Source organism: Coregonus clupeaformis, chromosome 3 (assembly GCF_020615455.1).
Source record: "Coregonus clupeaformis isolate EN_2021a chromosome 3, ASM2061545v1, whole genome shotgun sequence".
Lineage (NCBI taxonomy): Eukaryota > Metazoa > Chordata > Actinopteri > Salmoniformes > Salmonidae > Coregonus > Coregonus clupeaformis.
Window position 1 is genome coordinate 19,738,691 of NC_059194.1, and position 18,837 is coordinate 19,757,527.

General features: G+C 43.7%; 1 protein-coding gene across 6 annotated transcripts in view; it reads left to right on the plus strand.

The window, feature by feature from the left end:
* The first annotated feature begins 324 nt into the window (after window positions 1-324).
* The window catches only part of gria2b (glutamate receptor, ionotropic, AMPA 2b), an 80,221-nt gene continuing 61,708 nt past the window's right edge, over window positions 325-18,837 (plus strand). For 2 of the 6 annotated variants that reach the window (XM_041850480.2, XM_041850489.2), the window contains exons 1-2: window positions 326-742; window positions 931-1,071. In XM_041850480.2, coding sequence (XP_041706414.1) covers window positions 658-742; window positions 931-1,071 — 226 coding nt within the window. In that variant the 5' untranslated portion in view covers window positions 326-657. Of the gene's footprint in view, window positions 743-930; window positions 1,072-18,837 lie in introns of all 6 variants that reach the window. The other 4 variants (XR_005995758.2, XM_041850471.2, XM_041850462.2 and 1 more) reach the window with 4 other exon arrangements.

Consider the following 18,837-nt stretch of genomic DNA (forward strand, 5'->3'; position numbering starts at 1 on the left):
CACACAGGTTCAAGATGTAATTCATGTCATACTTTGCTAAATTGTTAGTGCAGTGTCATACAATGGAGGGCTAAACCCTCAATAATGACTTTTATAACACGAAGACGCCTGGAGATGATGAGATTGCCCTTATGGTCTGCCATGAATCTTAGCAGGTTCAAAAAGTCAAAGCCACATATTTAATCTCCTATTATATGCTCAACAAACAAACATGTACAAACGCTAATGAGCCCTGGAAGTCGCGAGAAAGTGAAGTGGAGTGCGCGCTCGGCTCCTCTCGTGTCTTTACGCTTCTCATTAACATTCGTCGTTTGTCGGTGATGCTGAAACGATCTCCAGCGCACAGAGCAGAGACGAGAAGTGTTCCTGTGTGTTAAAGGAGGTGTCGACGACTCGCAGGAGGACAGGGCGAGAAAGAGGACCGGGAGAGACAGTTAATCTACACCATTCCTTCACTGTTGGACCTAGAAAAAGGGAGCAAGAGCCCTCATTTTCATTTTCTATACAAAAACCACCTGCAGAAGAAAATAGTCACCAGTGAATTTTCCCTGACAGCAAGTCTCCAATATGTGTCGGATCTAACATAGACTATTATTGCGTAAACAAGGAATATCTCCATTAGCCTATTGGGTGGATGTGGGCACCTTTTTCGTGGAAATGCCTAAGATTATGAATTTATCGGTTTTCTTTCTACCGGTTTTATGGGGTTTGGCGCTTGGTGGCTCTCAAAGTGTACAAATTGGTATGTATCAATCAAATAAGTTAATTTAAATGATATATCTTTGGACACAGGTCCAGCAAGTAGGCTAGTGATTGTGCCAATGCATAATGAAAGCTGGTCATGAAAATGTGTCAAATAAATCAACAATACAACATATTGGAATACGCTATGCTCAAGTATATTGAGATGTCCAATTGTTTCTATTACAGGTGGACTCTTTCCAAGGGGTGCTGATCAGGAGTACAGTGCATTTCGGATAGGAATGGTTCAATTCAGCACATCCGAATTCAGATTGACGCCCCATATTGACAATCTGGAAGTAGCGAACAGTTTTGCCGTCACCAATTGTTGTAAGTAACAACTGTACCCCATTTCAAGTCTCTTTACACAAAATGCAAACCATTTTCATCCCCTTCAAAGATATTAATAGAAAACACAGCGAAACTATCAATTGATGTATTAAATTATCTTGAAACGGTGCATGGAACAACTCAATTAGCGCGTAATTTGTGTGCGCTTATTTTAGTTTGTAAAACCATATCTGTTGTGGAAATACATAGAAAAGTAGGCTGTTTGTGTTTGTATAATAAGATCATTGTGGATTAGGGAAAATCTTTGCTTGTGCGAGAAATGACAAGGTAAAGTTGGTTTCCACAGTAACAGTCAGTCACAGTGATGACTCCCTTGCCACAGGCGCGCGTAATATCTTGCATGATAAGCACTGGGGAATAATATCCCTCGTCATTTTATTCGTATTTTAATCAAATTCAAGACAGTTTTATTACATTTTGTGAAAAATTGTCACCATTTGCAATAGCTTATCATCTCAATGAAAGACCTGACTGAGGTCAAAAGGCATTCAAGCCTGTTATTTGAAAATGAATTGTCTTGGAAGACCTATAAAGCCCTGAGTGCAGGCCTTTATGGTACCACATTTAATAGTCTATATACATTTATTATCCGTATTTCGTCATTACCTTGATAAGGAAACTAATCTATATCAGGTATACATTAGATGTAGTTCTGTGGAAGAGAAAGAAAGAAAGTGTAAGAATGAAATTATACAAATAATTACTTCCCTTCGGGCAGAAATAGGATATAGGTTATTGCATAGCCTACTTCCAGTGTTTGTGGAATAGAAGACTATTGCCTACCACTTCTTGGCCCACATTCGTTATGTTATTAGGTTCTTGAACGCAATTTCTTTATCTATTTTGGGAACAATCAACTGCAACAATATATATTTTAAAACTGACCGTATTTGATAGTTTATTTAAGAAATAATAGATTCGATTTGATCTGTGCACTGAGCTATTAATGAGCGCGCGCTCTACAATGTCTGGGCTACCAATTTCATCTAGCTGTTGCCAAGCGACAGTTCGTTTGGAAAAACGTCTCGGAGGTATATAAAAAGTATATTTTAATTAGTATGTGCATGATTATCTATATAGATTCCACACTTTCCATATAAAAGCATGTTGCATTAAAGCTCCTCATTTCATCGAGCGACAGATGCCTGATGATGCTGGATTGATAGAAAGGCAACGACATGTCAATCACAGCTTGGGTTCTATCTAAGTAACAACATGAATCCCCATGAGTGTGATGTCAGAGAATGTTCTTAAAGGCTTATAGATGGCTTCATTCCCTTAGTAGTCTACTGTAAGTAAGAAGCAGATGGATTCATTGTAACTTACAGATTTGCCTCACTTATTAAGCACACATGTCATTTAAAAAGCTTTTCTGTTCAGGAAGATTCTTTTCTATGCTCTTCAGTAGGGAAAAGGCTGAAAGCATGTTGATTGGACATACTGTAGCCTATTATTAATAGGTGTTCTTATAATGTATTTGAACATAAAGGGACAATAGATATGTGATAACCTTGCCTTTAGTCAACAAATCGGTCAATGGACCAATTCAAACTCAAGTAAACCACTGGTCAAAAAACACTCATTAATAATTGGCAGTACTTTTGGCAATACAATACATAGATATAATTGTTTTTCTCAGAAAAATTGTATTGTTCATGTATGTGGATATACTGCATATTACTAGAGAGCGAGAAGCTCTTCTCAAGCTTTTGACTGTACTCTTTTAACCCAGTAGATGGCACTATACATTAGAAGGCATTACAGGACTTCCCTTCATATTTAAAACATTAATTTTCAGCTGAGAAAGTACAATTAAAACTGGGCACAGAGACATTTATAGGAGCCGTATTAAAATTACATAGATCATTACATAGCTGTTCATTAGGTGAGACAGTAAATTTAAGTCCTGACAATGTAACCTGTAAATGGGCAATGTTTCATGCATAGAAAGAATGATATCCCTGGGATGAAAGACACTCTGTTTAGCTAAATCACCAAGCTGTATTGAGGGCATAAGCTTCCCTTACAGGTTGAGTGCATAAGCTTCCCTTACAGGTTGAGGGCATACGCTTCCCTTACAGGTATGCCTTGTGGGATAAGATAATTCATTATCTGATTCATAATCTGATTAAGTGGATTGACATTTTCTCAAATACATTTTTGTAAAGGTTACGCAATGAGTCAGAGAATAATATATTGTTGTCTATGCTTTTATAGTGACCATAAGAAAAACAAGAACGTGTATAAATGTACTGAAGAAAGTCTTGTTGGGTCAGAGTGATACATCTACCATGTATCAAAGCTATGGTAGGAGAGATGACATTTTGTGCCATCAACAAGAGTACATCTGGTACATTCTAGATCTGCTGCCAACTCTAGGAGAGTAGATAGAGGTGGCCACTGTGTGTGTGTGTGTGTGTGTGTGTGTGTGTGTGTGTGTGTGTGTGTGTGTGTGTGTGTGTGCATGCGTGCGTGCGGGCATATGTGTTTGTCTGTGCACACTATCGGCCCTTGATGATTTTCCACTGACCTCTTTCAAAACAATCCACACTCCCTCTCTGGGGTCTCATAGAAGAGGAACAAGCAACAAGCCACACTCCCTCTCTGGGGTCTCATAGAAGAGGAACAAGCAACAATCCACACTCCCTCTCTGGGGTCTCATAGAAGAGGACAAGCCACACTCTCTCTCTGGGGTCTCATGGAAGAGGACAAGCCACACTCCCTCTCTGGGGTCTCATAGAAGAGGACAAGCCACACTCCCTCTCTGGGGTCTCATAGAAGAGGAACAAGCAACAAGCCACACTCTCTCTCTGGGCTCTCATAGAAGAGGACAAGCCACACTCCCTCTCTGGAGTCTCATAGAAGAGGACAATCCACACTCCCTCTCTGGGGTCTCATAGAAGAGGAACAAGCAACAAGCCACACTCCCTCTCTGGGGTCTCATAGAAGAGGACAAGCCACACTCCCTCTCTGGGGTCTCATAGAAGAGGACAAGCCACACTCCCTCTCTGGGGTCTCATAGAGGAGGACAAGCCACACTCCCTCTCTGGGGTCTCATAGAAGAGGACAAGCCACACTCCCTCTCTGGGGTCTCATAGAAGAGGACAAGCCACACTCCCTCTCTGGGGTCTCATGGAAGAGGACAAGCCACACTCCCTCTCTGGGGTCTCATGGAAGAGGACAAGCCACACTCCCTCTCTGGGGTCTCATAGAAGAGGAACAAGCAACAAGCCACACTCCCTCTCTGGGCTCTCATAGAAGAGGACAAGCCACACTCCCTCTCTGGGGTCTCATAGAAGAGGACAATCCACACTCCCTCTCTGGGGTCTCATAGAAGAGGACAAGCCACACTCCCTCTCTGGGGTCTCATAGAAGAGGACAAGCCACACTACCTCTCTGGGGTCTCATAGAGGAGGACAAGCCACACTCCCTCTCTGGGGTCTCATAGAAGAGGACAAGCCACACTCCCTCTCTGGGGTCTCATAGAAGAGGACAAGCCACACTCCCTCTCTGGGGTCTCATAGAGGAGGACAAGCCACACTACCTCTCTGGGGTCTCATAGAAGAGGACAAGCCACACTACTTCTCTGGGGTTTCATAGAATATATATAAAGTCTCATGTAAGAAACAGATGATTTAACACATCAAAAGTCCCTTATTTACATGGTTAACTTAGTCTCTCTAGACATTCACATTGCCTCCCACAATTTTCAAATGCTCTGGCCTAGGGTCTTGTTTTCAAGATTATGGTTGACTTGCCATGCTGTAATTTCCTACATTTATCTGCAACTGACTTCGTTATGATGTAGTATTCATGCTGTTTACACTTTTCACTAATTACCAAAAATCTGATGTATGCAGAACTTATTTTCCATAGTCAGTTTATTGTGCAATCTTAATTAAATCCATATCCCACTATTATAGAGAACACCTTGAAATATTTAGTAGGCTAGGAAGTTGGGCCGGTCAGAAATCAAGGCTAGGCAGCCCTCTGTGGACCTTAGCCTGCCCTGAACAGCCGCTTATTAAATGGCACCCTATTCCATATATAGTGCACCAGAGCCCTATGGGCCCTGGTCAGAAGTAGTGCACTACATAGGGAATAGGGTGCCATTTGGCACACATCCTCCTCTCCTTTAATATTCCTAAAATTCACACATACATGGGGTGTCTTTAAACTACACAGAGCTGAAATATAAATTACACACTCGTTCAAACACTCATTTCAAGTAATATCATAAATATTATTATTAATAATGATAATAAAGTCTGAGTCGTCTCCTCTTGTCTCATATGACATGGCTTAGCCCGCTCCCTGCCTCAGACGCAGCCAGGTCAAGTTCATATGACATGGCTTAGCCCGCTCCCTGACTCAGACGCAGCCAGGTCAAGTTCATATGACATGGCTTAGCCCGCTCCCTGCCTCAGACGCAGCCAGGTCAAGTTCATATGACATGGCTTAGCCCGCTCCCTGCCTCAGACGCAGCCAGGTCAAGTTCATATGACATGGCTTAGCCTGCTCCCTGACTCAGAGGCAGCCAGGTCAAGTCTCATATGACAAGACTTAGCCTGCTCTCTGACTCAGACACAGCCAGGTCAAGTCTCATATGACATGGCTTAGCCTGCTCCCTGACTCAGAGGCAGCCAGGTCAAGTCTCATATGACAAGACTTAGCCTGCTCTCTGACTCAGACACAGCCAGGTCAAGTCTCATATGACATGGCTTAGCCCGCACCCTGCCTCAGAGGCAGCAAGGTCAAGTCTCATATGACATGGCTTAGCCCGCTCCCTGCCTCAGAGGCAGCCAGGTCAAGTCTCATATGACATGGCTTAGCCCGCTCCCTGACTCAGAGGCAGCCAGGTCAAGTCTCATATGACATGGCTTAGCCCGCTCCCTGCCTCAGAGGCAGTCAGGTCAAGTCTCATATGACATGGCTTAGCTCGCTCCCTGACTCAGAGGCAGCCAGGTCAAGTCTCATATGACATGGCTTAGCCCGCTCCCTGACTCAGAGGCAGCCAGGTCAAGTCTCATATGACATGGCTTAGCCCGCTCCCTGCCTCAGACACAGCCAGGTTAAGTCTCATATGACATGGCTTAGCCTGCTCCTTGTTGTCTGAATGTAAACATTTTAAATCCCCCTGCCAGGTATTTGATGAGTGATTCATCAGATCTAGAATCAGCTTCCCCTTCTCCATTTCTAACCCTAACTATTAGAGGGGAAACAGAAAATGGACCCTAGATCAGCATCTAGGGGTAACTTCATCCTATTCTATTCTTAGCACCACATCAACATGTCACCCTTAACCCACTGGAGCGATCTTGATGTGTTCACTCAAATACGTCTTATCTTTAATCTTATCTAGGACCGGATAAACAACACTCCTGGCTCCTACACACACAGTGTATCGTGTATCAAACATTTACATTTATTTTTTTTACATTTTAGTCATTTTAGCAGACGCTCTTATCCAGAGCGACTTACAGGAGCAATTAGGGTTAAGTGCCTTGCTCAAGGGCACATTAACGTCATTTAGCAGACGCTCTTAGCCAGAGCGACTCACAAATTGGTGCGTTCACCCTATAGCCAGTGGGATAACCACTTTACAATTGGGGGTAGAAGGATTCCTTTATCCTATCCCAGGTATTCCTTAAAGAGGTGGGGTTTCAAATGTCTCCGGAAGGTGGTGAGTGACTCCGCTGTCCTGGCGTCGTGAGGGAGCTTGTTCCACCATTGGGGTGCCAGAGCAGCGAACAGTTTTGACTGGGCTGAGCGGGAACTATGCTTCCGCAGAGGAAGGGAGCCAGCAGGCCAGAGGTGGATGAGCGCAATGCCCTCGTTTGGGTGTAGGGACTGATCAGAGCCTGAAGGTACAGAGGTGCCGTTCCCCTCACTGCTCCATAGGCAAGCACCATGGTCTTGTAGCGGATGCGAGCTTCAACTGGAAGCCAGTGGAGTGTGCGGAGGAGGGGGGTGACGTGAGAGAACTTGGGAAGGTTGAACACCAGACGGGCTGCGGCATTCTGGATGAGTTGTAGGGGTTTAATGGCACAGGCAGGGAGGCCAGCCAACAGCGAGTTGCAGTAGTCCAGACGGGAGATGACAAGTGCCTGGATTAGGACCTGTGCCGCTTCCTGTGTAAGGCAGGGTCGTACTCTCCGAATGTTGTAGAGCATGAACCTGCAGGAGCGGGTCACCGCCTTGATGTTGGCGGAGAACGACAGGGTGTTGTCCAGGGTCACGCCTAGGCTCTTCGCACTCTGGGAGGAGGACACAGCGGAGTTGTCAACCGTGATTGCGAGATCATGGAACGGGCAGTCCTTCCCCGGGAGGAAGAGCAGCTCCGTCTTGCCAGGGTTCAGCTTGAGGTGGTGATCCGTCATCCATACTGATATGTCTGCCAGACATGCAGTATGGATGACGGATCTGATGTCTGATGTCTTGAGATGTTTCTTCAATATATCCACATCATTTTCCTTCCTCATGATGCCATCTATTTTGTGAAGTGCAGCAAAGCACCCCCACAAACTGTAGGCTACAGTACAGTTGAAGTCAGAAGTTTACATACACTTAGGTTGGAGTCATTAAAACTCGTTTTTCAACCACTCCACAAATTTCTTGTTAACAAACTATAGTTTTGGCAAGTCGGTTAGGACATCTACTTTGTGCATGACACAAGTAATTTTTCCAACAATTGTTTACAGACAGATTATTTCACTTATAATCCACTGTATCACAATTCCAGTGGGTCAGAAGTTTATATACACTAAGTTGACTGTACTTTTAAACAGCTTGGAAAATTCCAGGAAATGATGTCATGGCTTTAGAAGCTTCTGATAGGCTAATTGACATAATTTGAGTCAATTGGAGGTGTACCTGTGGATGTATTTCAAGGCCTACCTTCGAACTCAGTGCCTCTTTGCTGGATATCATGGGAAAATCAAAAGAAATCAGCCAAGACCTCAGAAAAAAATGTGTAGACCTCCACAAGTCTGGTTCATCCTTGGGAGCAATTTCCAAACGCCTGAAGGTACCACGTACATCTGTACAAACAATAGTACGCAAGTATAAACAGCATGGGACCACGCAGCCGTCATACCGCTCAGGAAGGAGACGCGTTCTGTGGTCTGATGAAACAAAAATTGAACTGTTTGGTCATAATGACCTTCGTTATGTTTGGAGGAAAAGGGGGGCAGCTTGAAAGCCGAAGAACACCATCCCAACCGTGAAGCACGGGGGTGGCAGCATCATGCTGTGGGGGTGCTTTGCTGCACTTCACAAAATAGATGGCATCATGAGGAAGGAAAATGATGTGGATATATTGAAGAAACATCTCAAGACATCAGTCATGAAGTTAAAGCTTGGTCGCAAATGGGTCTTCCAAATGGACAATGACCTCAAGCATACTTCCAAAGTTGTGGCAAAATGGCTTAATAACAACAAAGTCAAGGTATTGGAGTGGCCATCACAAAGCCCTGACCTCAATCCTATAGAACATTTATGGGCAGAACTGAAAAAGTGTGTGCGAGCAAGGAGGCCTACAAACCTGACTCAGTTACACCAGCTCTGTCAGGAGGAATGGGCCAAAATTCACCCAACTTATTCTGGGAAGCTTGTGGAAGGCTACCCGAAACGTTTGACCCAAGTTAAACAATTTAAAGGCAATGCTACCAAATACTAATAGAGTGTGTGTAAACTTCTGACCCACTGGGAATGTGATGAAAGAAATAAAAGCTGAAATAAATTATTCTCTCTACTATTATTCTGACATTTCACATTCTTAAAATAAAGTGGTGATCCTAACTGACCTAAGACAGGGAATTCTTACTAGGATTAAATGTCAGGAATTGTGAAAAACTGAGTTTAAATGTATTTGGCTAAGGTGTATGTAAACTTCTGACTTCAACTGTATACCCAAGGGCAGAAGGCACTGTAGTGACAACTCTATTTACTCACAGTCCCTGTTCCAATCCAGATTCTGAAGATAGAGCACTTCTTTGCCAAGGAGATGGAGCGGAGATAGAGCAGAGATGGACCACAAGTATGATTATGTATCAGCAGTCCTTGACATCTGAAACTTGCACTATATATACAAAGTATGTAGACACCCCTTCAAATCGTCTGTCCTCGGTTACAACACTCACTACCGAGTTCCAAACTGACTCTGGTAGCAACGTCACCACAATAACTGTTCGTCGGGAGCTTCATGAAATGGGTTTCCATGGCCGAGCAGCCGCATACAAGCCTAAGATCACCATGCACAATGCCAAGCGTCGGCTGGGTTGGTATAAAGCTTGCCGCTATTGGACACTGGAGCAGTGGAAATGTGTTCTCTGGATAGATTAATCACGCTTCACCATCTGGCAGTCCGACGAACGAATCTGGGTTTGGCGGATGCCAGGAGAACGCTACCTGCCCCAATGCATAGTGCTGACTGTAAAGTTTGGTGGAGGAGGAATAATGGTTGGGGTTGTTTTTCATGGTTCGGCTAGGCCCCTTAATTCCTGTGAAGGAAAATCTTAACGCTACAGCATACAATGACATTCTAGATGATTCTGTGCTTCCAACTTTGAGGCAACAGTTTGGGGAAGGCCCTTTCCAGTTTCAGCATGACAATGCCCCCGTGCACAAAGCAAGGTCCATAGAGAAATGGTTTGTCGAGATCGGTGTGGAAGAACTTGACTGGCCTGCACAGAGCCCTGACCTCAACCCCATCGAAAACCTTTGGGATGAATTGGAATGCTGACTGCGAGCCAGGCCTAATCGCCCAACATCAGTGTCCAACCTCACTATTGCTCTTGTGGTTGAATGGAAACAAGACCCTGCAGCAATGTTGTAGCAGCAAAGGGGTGACCAACTCCATGTTAATGCCCATGATTTTGGAATGAGATGTTCGACGAGCAGGTGTCCACATACTTTTGGTCATGTAGTGTATCAGCATTGTGATAAATAGCTACACTTCAGAAGGGCATCGACAAAACAAGGTATACACAGTACTGGACATATTCTCCTGTCTAGTCCCCATTGGCAAGATGGCACAAACAAATCTGGGACCAGGCTAATATTGTCCCCCTCATCACATTTGGACACAGAGATACAGGTGTGCCTATACAGATCATAGGCCCTGTTTATATTTCAATCAGTCTGTAGATGTTTATGTTAAGAACTACTTACAGTAATATGTAATATGGTGCATGCTGTAAGTGGGTTCAGCAACAGTATATACATGTTGCATCATCATTCTCTGTCTGGTTTAACCCCTTAATATCCACTGGTCACCATTTAGCTCAGAATTTGGAAGATTCAAACATCTTAAATGCAGTGGAATCCTCAGTACATAGCTCCATTAAAAAGGTGTGGCAATGAAGGGGTTAAATGAGTCATGAATCCCTGTCCACAGGGAGACTTGATATCACAATATTTGTATAGTCAATTTGATACTGGATCATTTTGGAATGCCCAAATGATTTATTCTGTTTGTTCTAATCTAGATATTTGCTATTGGGGGTGAATTCATTAGCTATACTAGATACCGAGCTCACTACCCCTCTGATGGAGAGGAGGTTTTCTTTAATCAGCGATATGATTACGATTTGAATCGGGCCGTGGTTGTAGGTTTATTTCTTATTACCTGTTCTTATCAAAAACCATAACATCTGTGTGTGTGTGCTTGTTTGCGTGTGTCAGTGTGTTTGTGTGTGTCAGTGTGTTTGTATGTGTCAGTGTGTTTGTGAGTGTCAGTGTGTGCGTGCATGCATGAGAACGACAGAGAGAGAGAGAGAGAGAGAGAGAGAGAGAGAGAGAGAGAGAGAGAGAGAGAGAGAGAGAGAGAGAGAGAGAGAGAGAGAGAGAGAGAGAGAGAGAGAGAGAGAGAGAGAGAGAGAGAGAGAGTGAAAGACTGATGGGCAGAGTAGAGAGTGGGGGATGGAGGATGACCAGAGAGAGAGGCAGTGAGATAGAAACTCAGACAGACAGAGAAAGAGATGGGAGAATTGTCTTATTCTCCTTTCAAACGACCCATTGAACAGGCTTACGTAATGCCACCTATGAGACAGACAGGGTATACGTGTGCAGCCCAGGTCCATTAAAGGAGACAGGATGTTTCATATCTCTCCAAAACCACCATGAGGTGTCTAATCGATAGAGGGGGGTCGCCTTTCTTTTTTAAGATTACGATCACTTTATTTGTCAATTGCACACAAGGTCCAACCGAAATTTGACTTCCACTTTTAACCCAACCCCTCCGAAAGACACATACATACATCTCTGTGTTCTGTTCTTAAGAAGGTACTGTAGATTTCCTCCATCTGAGAGACTTCAGAAACAGGCTGACCTGGTAGATATGTCACACAGACCATTACAATGAGATACAGTCCATACATACAGTTCTTTCACCTAGGGATGACATTCTCAGAGTTGACCGCCCCCACCCACACCCATCTAGTAAAATAGTTATTCTACTGTGGCTAAGCAGTGACTGGAGAGAATGGGAGTAGGAGAGAGAGTGGGGGGAGTTGCATAAATTATCTGACAGATTGATTTCCACTCGGCCCTTCCCCTCGCAAAGAAAGTAAAGGTAATTGTGTTCCATCCAATAAAAAACGTATAGTACGGCTGACCTTTCAGTGAGACCTGGCTTGGTCGACTCCGTTCTAAATGTACGTGGAATCAAATGGGGCTGCTATGGTTTTAACGCATTAGATGTGCCACTGTTGCACAAACACACAGCATAGTGTTGGAATTTAATTTGACTTTGTACCGGTACCCCCTGTATATAGCCTCCCTACTGTTATTTTATTTTACTGCTGCTCTTTAAATATTTGTTATTTAAATGTTTTACTTATCTATTTTTTACCTAACACTTATCTTTCTTAAAACTGCATTGTTGGTTAAGGGATAAGTAAGCATTTCACTGTAAGGTCTACACCTGTTGTATTCGGCGCATGTGGCAAATAACATTTGATTTGATTTGATGAATTTACTCTCTTACAGTAATGACAACCTGAGGCTATTGAGACTTTCTTCGGTGTTTGGATGATGTGTTACCTGGAACATGGTTTAAGTATAGAGATTAAGGCCTGGATTCAATCAGATCAAGCGTTAACAGTCGATAGCAGACACCTGCATAGCGGATGTTTTGTCGTAGTCGGAGGTGGAACTGCGCTGCGGTGAGAAGCTGCTCTTGTGATCATTGTCACGAAGCCACACCCATCCCACTCGCGTTAGAAGTTCAGAATGAGAAAGTGTAGGCTATATAGAAATAATGACGCTCAAATAATGAGGATTTCTATCATCCTAATGGAGTAGATTACATCTCACATTCCAGTGTTCCAACTTGTAAACAAGACTGCATGGAATTTCTCTTAATGTGACTCCATGTAGCCAATGGCAATGTCCGCTTTAGGTATAATGCCAGGAGCCACTTGGGTATTTGACAGCTCAAACACAGTTCCACCTATGACACTATCAAAACATCAGCTATGCGTATTTCTGCTAAATTGGATCTGATTGAATCGGGCCCTAAATGTTCCACTGCACTATAGCAGTGGAGGGGCATTGCTTGCTTATGATTGGTAGTCCATTGTGACTGTATTGCATATTTTGATTAGTTTTCCAACGTGCTTGTATTTCTTGTTTTTGATTGGTTGTCCATCGTATCCAATGAGGACCATCGCCATCTTGTCCTTTAACTATGAGTCTTCTGATGGCTGTAGGGGCCAATTCTGGTGGCAGACAGGGCATGTAAAGGCTTGGTTGGAGGGCCAGTAGACAGGGCATGTAAAGGCTTAGTTGGAGGGCCAGGGGACAGGGCATGTAAAGGCTTGGTTGGAGGGCCAGGGGACAGGGCATGTAAAGGCTTAGTTGGAGGGCCAGTAGACAGGGCATGTAAAGGCTTAGTTGGAGGGCCAGGGGACAGGGCATGTAAAGGCTTGGTTGGAGGGCCAGGGGACAGGGCATGTAAAGGCTTGGTTGGAGGGCCAGGGGACAGGGCATGTAAAGGCTTAGTTGGAGGGCCAGTAGACAGGGCATGTAAAGGCTTAGTTGGAGGGCCAGGGGACAGGGCATGTAAAGGCTTGGTTGGAGGGCCAGGGGACAGGGCATGTAAAGGCTTGGTTGGAGGGCCAGGGGACAGGGCATGTAAAGGCTTGGTTGGAGGGCCAGGGGACAGGGCATGTAAAGGCTTGGTTGGAGGGCCAGTAGACAGGGCATGTAAAGGCTTAGTTGGAGGTCCAGGGGACAGGGCATGTAAAGGCTTAGTTGGAGGGCCAGGGGACAGGACATGTAAAGGCTTGATTGGAGGGGGCAGGGTACAGGGCATGTAAAGGTTGGGTTGGAGGGCCAGGGGACAGCTCTGTAAGCATGCTTCTTCTCACACTGGATTTCCAGTTGTTGTTTACATTGTCCCTCAATGCAGTGGGACCAGTCTGATGTGCAGCAGGAAGTCCTGAAGGATGGATGTTGCCCTTCTTCAGGGTTGTTTTAATATGGTCCTTGAAACGTTATAGTGTCAAACTATATCCCTCTGTACAAACCCAAAACATGACATGAATGTATAGTTCGCTGTAAGTTACAGTCAATGGGACATACAGTACTTGTACAGTAGGAAAGGGAGTCAACAAAAATCTAACACCAGAGACTGTGAAACATGTAAGACCCATTTTACAGTGTTTTAGTAGCTCAACAGCCAAGCCTGCTCCACTGTTACCATAGCAACGTGGTGCCAGACTACCTCTCAATTGGTAGACCAGTAGAAATTTCATTTGTCTTTTTGTGAGGCCTACGCTCCTGAATGTTCCCCCACATTGGTGGTGTTGTTCTTCAAATTAACTAAAGCACAACAAGGGTAATGACTGATGCTCAGCGGAGAAATTGACTTTAATTAACGATCCAGCATCGTAATAACATGTTCATTACAGCTCTATGGTAGCCATGGCGACAAAGGGAAAATTGGTCTTTGGAATGAACATATGCTAGTCATGTGTAATTCTCTATTCTGAGCATTAGTGCAGGAACATAAACTACCACAGCAGGTGTGTATGTGTTGAATGGTTTGCCAAATTCCATGTTGTGCTGGTGTGTTTACAGCACCATAGTAATGCTACGTCATGCATGCCATGATGAACCAATCTGAGCAGGTATCATTGAGACGATGTGCACTGAGTGGAACTCCAATCATATCCAATGAGGCTTTGGGGTTAGGTTTGGTAGAACCGACAGAAAGAAGTGTAATGCAGGACATATAATCTACCGATGAGATACTGTTTCTTATTCTTACAAAGCAATCTACTGCAACTTGCAGCATACTAATAAACCCTGCCAAATCATTGGACTACAGATAGTGTGTCAAACTCAGTATGCCAAAAAACAGTCTTTGCTATTCAACATTAGGGTGCAAGTGTTATGCTGTCCACAGTACACCTTTCTATATTTTCCTTTGAATGTTTCTCCATTTGTGCATGCGTTATCCCTTCTTGTGTATGTAATGTTGTTCCATCCTGTTATATGCACAAATGAACATACAATACTGAAGAAGTAAGCTGGAGCTTTCACACACATTCAGCTCGAGCAAACGGGGAGTCTGTTTGGTTTCCATGGCAACCTGGCTCTCTGGCTCGTTGGATGAAACAGTCTTTCTATACAGCAGTAGTAGCTAATATAACACTATGCCAAGACATCATTAAAGAGAGTGCTGCTTGGCCAATACCTCTGTGCTGGTATATTTAGAGAAGTCATTATTTACCTACTTTGTATTTAGCTATGAATACACAGACAAATCTAACAGCATCCCTACCAGCTGCGGTGTTGTGGTCATATACCTGCATGATGCATGGATTGCTTGATGAGAATCACTGTGTCTTTGAATCCAGGATTGTCTTTTGTGGAATTAAATATTGCCTGTGTAAACAACCACAATAACCGCAAAATCATTGTTTGTTCTATGTTTCATATGCATAATTTAGTAAACAAATGGCTATTGTAATGTGTTTACAAAGGTTTTTACTTCATAATATGCAGTCAGTTTATAGTAACTGGAAGAAATCTACCATAAAGTAATTATTTTTTCATGTGAAGCCATATATAGTAACCCCTCACTCCCCCACGCAAACAACCAACCAATACATGACACATACGGACTGAGGTGAATGAAACAGGGACGGGGGAGGGTGGGTGGGTGTTGTCAGAGACTGAGATCTTCAGTTTTCTGTGCTGCTACAGAGCAGCTGCCGGAAGAGCTCCCGACCCCCAGACCCAAAGGAATCCCACAATGCCTCCCTCAACCTCAGTGGTCCCCTCTAGCCACCTCATGGCCACACCACCTACTGCTACATGAAACAAGAGAATGATTGAGACATGTCACCATGTCACCCCCAGCCTACGGTTGGCTGAAGAGAGAAGCTCAGCTAGGTTCTACTCATCTACCTGTATGTGGCCTACTACCCACGCTCGCTACACTTGATTGCTGATGTGGAGTTAATTGGGATTCAGCTGTGAGAAATAAATAAATAAATAAGGAAGATAAGATGAAAACGAGATTCTCCCGATGGGCATCACCAGTGGAGAGATCAAAGAACAGACCCCATTTTTTTCGCAGTGTACTTTCTCTTATTTTTTTCTGTTTAGTCTCAGGTGTAATGGCACAGATGCAAATTGTGAAAACAGGAAATAAGTTTCCAAATGTGGCTGTTTCATGTTCTAAGATAGCAGAGTGAGTCAGTAAACACATTTCCATCCACAGTTTCTATGCGAGTAATGTCATACTGTATAAAAATGCAAATGCAAATAGTCCGGGTAGCCATGATTAGCTGTTCAGGAGTCTTACGGCTTGGGGGTAGAAGCTGTTAAGAAGCCTTTTGGACCTAGACTTGGTGCTCCGGTACCACTTGCCGTGCAGTAGCAGAGAGAACAGTTTATGACTAGGGTGGCTGGAGTCTTTGACAATTTTTAGGGCCTTCCTCTGACACCGCCTGGTATAGAAGTCCTGGATGGCAGGAAGCTTGGCCCCAGTGATGTACTGGGCCGTACGCACTGCCCACTGTAGTGCCTTGCGGTCGGAGGCCGAGCAGTTGCCATACCAAGCGGTGATGCAACCAGTCAGGATGCTCTCGATGGTGCAGCTGTAGAACTTTTTGAGGATCTGAGTACCCGTGCCAAATCTTTTCAGTCTCCTGAGGGGGAATAGGCTTTGTCGTGCCCTCTTCACGACTGTCTTGGTGTGTCTGGACCATGATAGTTTGTTGGTGATGTGGACACCAAGGAACTTGAAGCTCTCAACCTGTTCCACTACAGCTCCATCGATGAGAATGGGGGCGGTAAAATAAATAATGTGAGAAATGGTGGTGGAAACGACTTTATGCGCAAATATTGATATAATAACCATCATATCTAAATAAATGTGGAGTCACGCGATGATATGGTGTGTGGTCCTCCCGCTACGACTCGGGAAACTATGCAGTTTATTAGGCTACAGATTAAATAAGTTATGATGAACTTCACAGGGTGGTGAAAGTGCACGTGATGAGCTTGATGCTCCTCTCCAATAAATATCAAGGGTCTGATTCTGGTGATTGATGCTTGACTGCCGTTTGACCCAGAAAATATTCTTGCTCTTATCCATAATAATCTCATCATGTAGACTACCTGTTATCTGCAACCTGTTGGCTAGAGCGCACGTACCAAGAACAGAGTATGCACATTTGCTAATTAATGCAACAGTTTTGTGACAAAACTATCCGTAGAGTTGAAAATGCGATGGAAACACATTGATTTTTATTTGGTACATGAAAACTTAAGCGAAAAAGTAAATTTTGTGTGCATTATGGCATCACGCACTGATTTTTAACTGCAACAAGTCAGATTGGTGGAAACACACCACTGGTGGGGAAATGTGAATATTTCTTTATGCAGATTTTTGAATATTCGCATGAAAGTCTGTCACCAATTGGATGGAAACCTAGCTACAGAGATATTTTTTTTTCAATGTCTTCATTCAGATGTTGACCCTCACTCTGCCTCTATATGTGATGGTAGTAGCACATTTGTCATCATCACAAAAGTGCCTTTCGACTGTCATATAGACATGCCCCAACAGATGTCACATGCTGCCATAACATTGTTTATTATTTTGAGAAAGAGAGAGAGAGAGAAAGAGAGAGAGAGAGAGAGAGAGAGAAGGAAAGCGAGAGAGAGAGAGCGAGGGGGGGATAAAGAGAGCGAGAGAGAGAGACCGGGAGAGAAAGAGAGCAAGAGAGAGAGACCGGGAAAGAAAGAGAGCAAGAGAGAGAGAAAGGAAGAGAAAGAGAGAGAGTCTTTAGCCATTCCTGATGTTTGCCAATCTGCCACTGACAAAGATAATGTGTAAAGGATGGTTGTACACCATTGTACAAAATGGTTGATACCAAGCTATGGTGTGCTCTGGTGTAATTCGGAGACTTCACTTAAAACAGGGACATGTATATTTGTGTCATATCCAAGTGTGTATTTATGTGTCCATATATGTATGAGTTAGGGGAGGTTGGCAGAGAGACACACTGACTCTCAGTAACTTGAGTTTATTTCCTGTTTAGGATTGAATTGGTGAGTTCCCACCATCCTTAACATAGCTTCAGGTGCTACTTTTCCTCTCACCGAGAGAAACAACATTTAAAAACAACATTTAAAATAAAATAAAAACATTGACATTTGTCACCAGACAGACTAGGCTGTGAGAAAACCCATTGATGTTCTGTCCTCAAGCCAGACTAACAAAGACATCATGGTGGGCCGTTGAGGGTCTTTCTAGTAAATTCCCTCTGTGCTATAGGGGGACTGAAATCAGAGCAGGAATCAGCCTGTGCAGTAACTTGATAAGTGACACATGTAGTCAGGCCACTGCGGGGAACGGGTGGTGGCTTACAGCTGGAGCTCACAAACAGTGACACAGGGACAAATCCACTTTTACATAAAATATCAGTCCTCAGGCTTTCTCTGCAGAGTTAGAGAAGTGTTATCTATTCTACTAGGACTGAACTGATGATAACGATGATGTTGATGAGTGTGTGTGTGTGTGTGTGTGTGTGTGTGTGTGTGTGTGTGTGTGTGTGTATGCGTATGTGATGATAATAATTTGTCTAATCAGTACTGCTTTTGTCTGGGGCTGGAACCCGTCATTCAATCTAAAACACTTGCAATTAAAAGGCAACATTTACATATTAATACGACAGGCGAAGGATATCTCCAAAAGAAAGAACAAATGTGATTAATTTCAAAATGTTGTCCTTTTCATCACCACATCAAACAGATGACCAAATGACCAAATTAATTTCCCTGTCAACAAAAAAAGTATACTTCATTATGTGCCCAGCTGCCATCTATTTGAGCGAATTTCACCTGCCAAGTATGATTGAGCATGATAGAAACACAGTCCAACAGTCTGCTTCTCAAATCTAGTGGGTGAAAAGGGAAAAGCAACGCTCTAAAACAGATTGTCATGGAGCAGGAAAGGAGGACAGCAACACTCTAAAACAGATTGTCTTGGAGCAGGAAAGGAGGACAGTAACACTCTAAAACAGATTGTCTTGGAGCAGGAAAGGAGGACAGTAACACTAAACAGATTGTCTTGGAGCAGGAAAGGAGGACTGTAACACTCTAAAACAGATTGTCATGGAGCAGGAAAGGAGGACAGTAACTCTAAAACAGATTGTCTTGGAGCAGGAAAAGAGGCCAGCAACACTCTAAAACAGATTGTCTTGGAGCAGGAAAAGAGGCCAA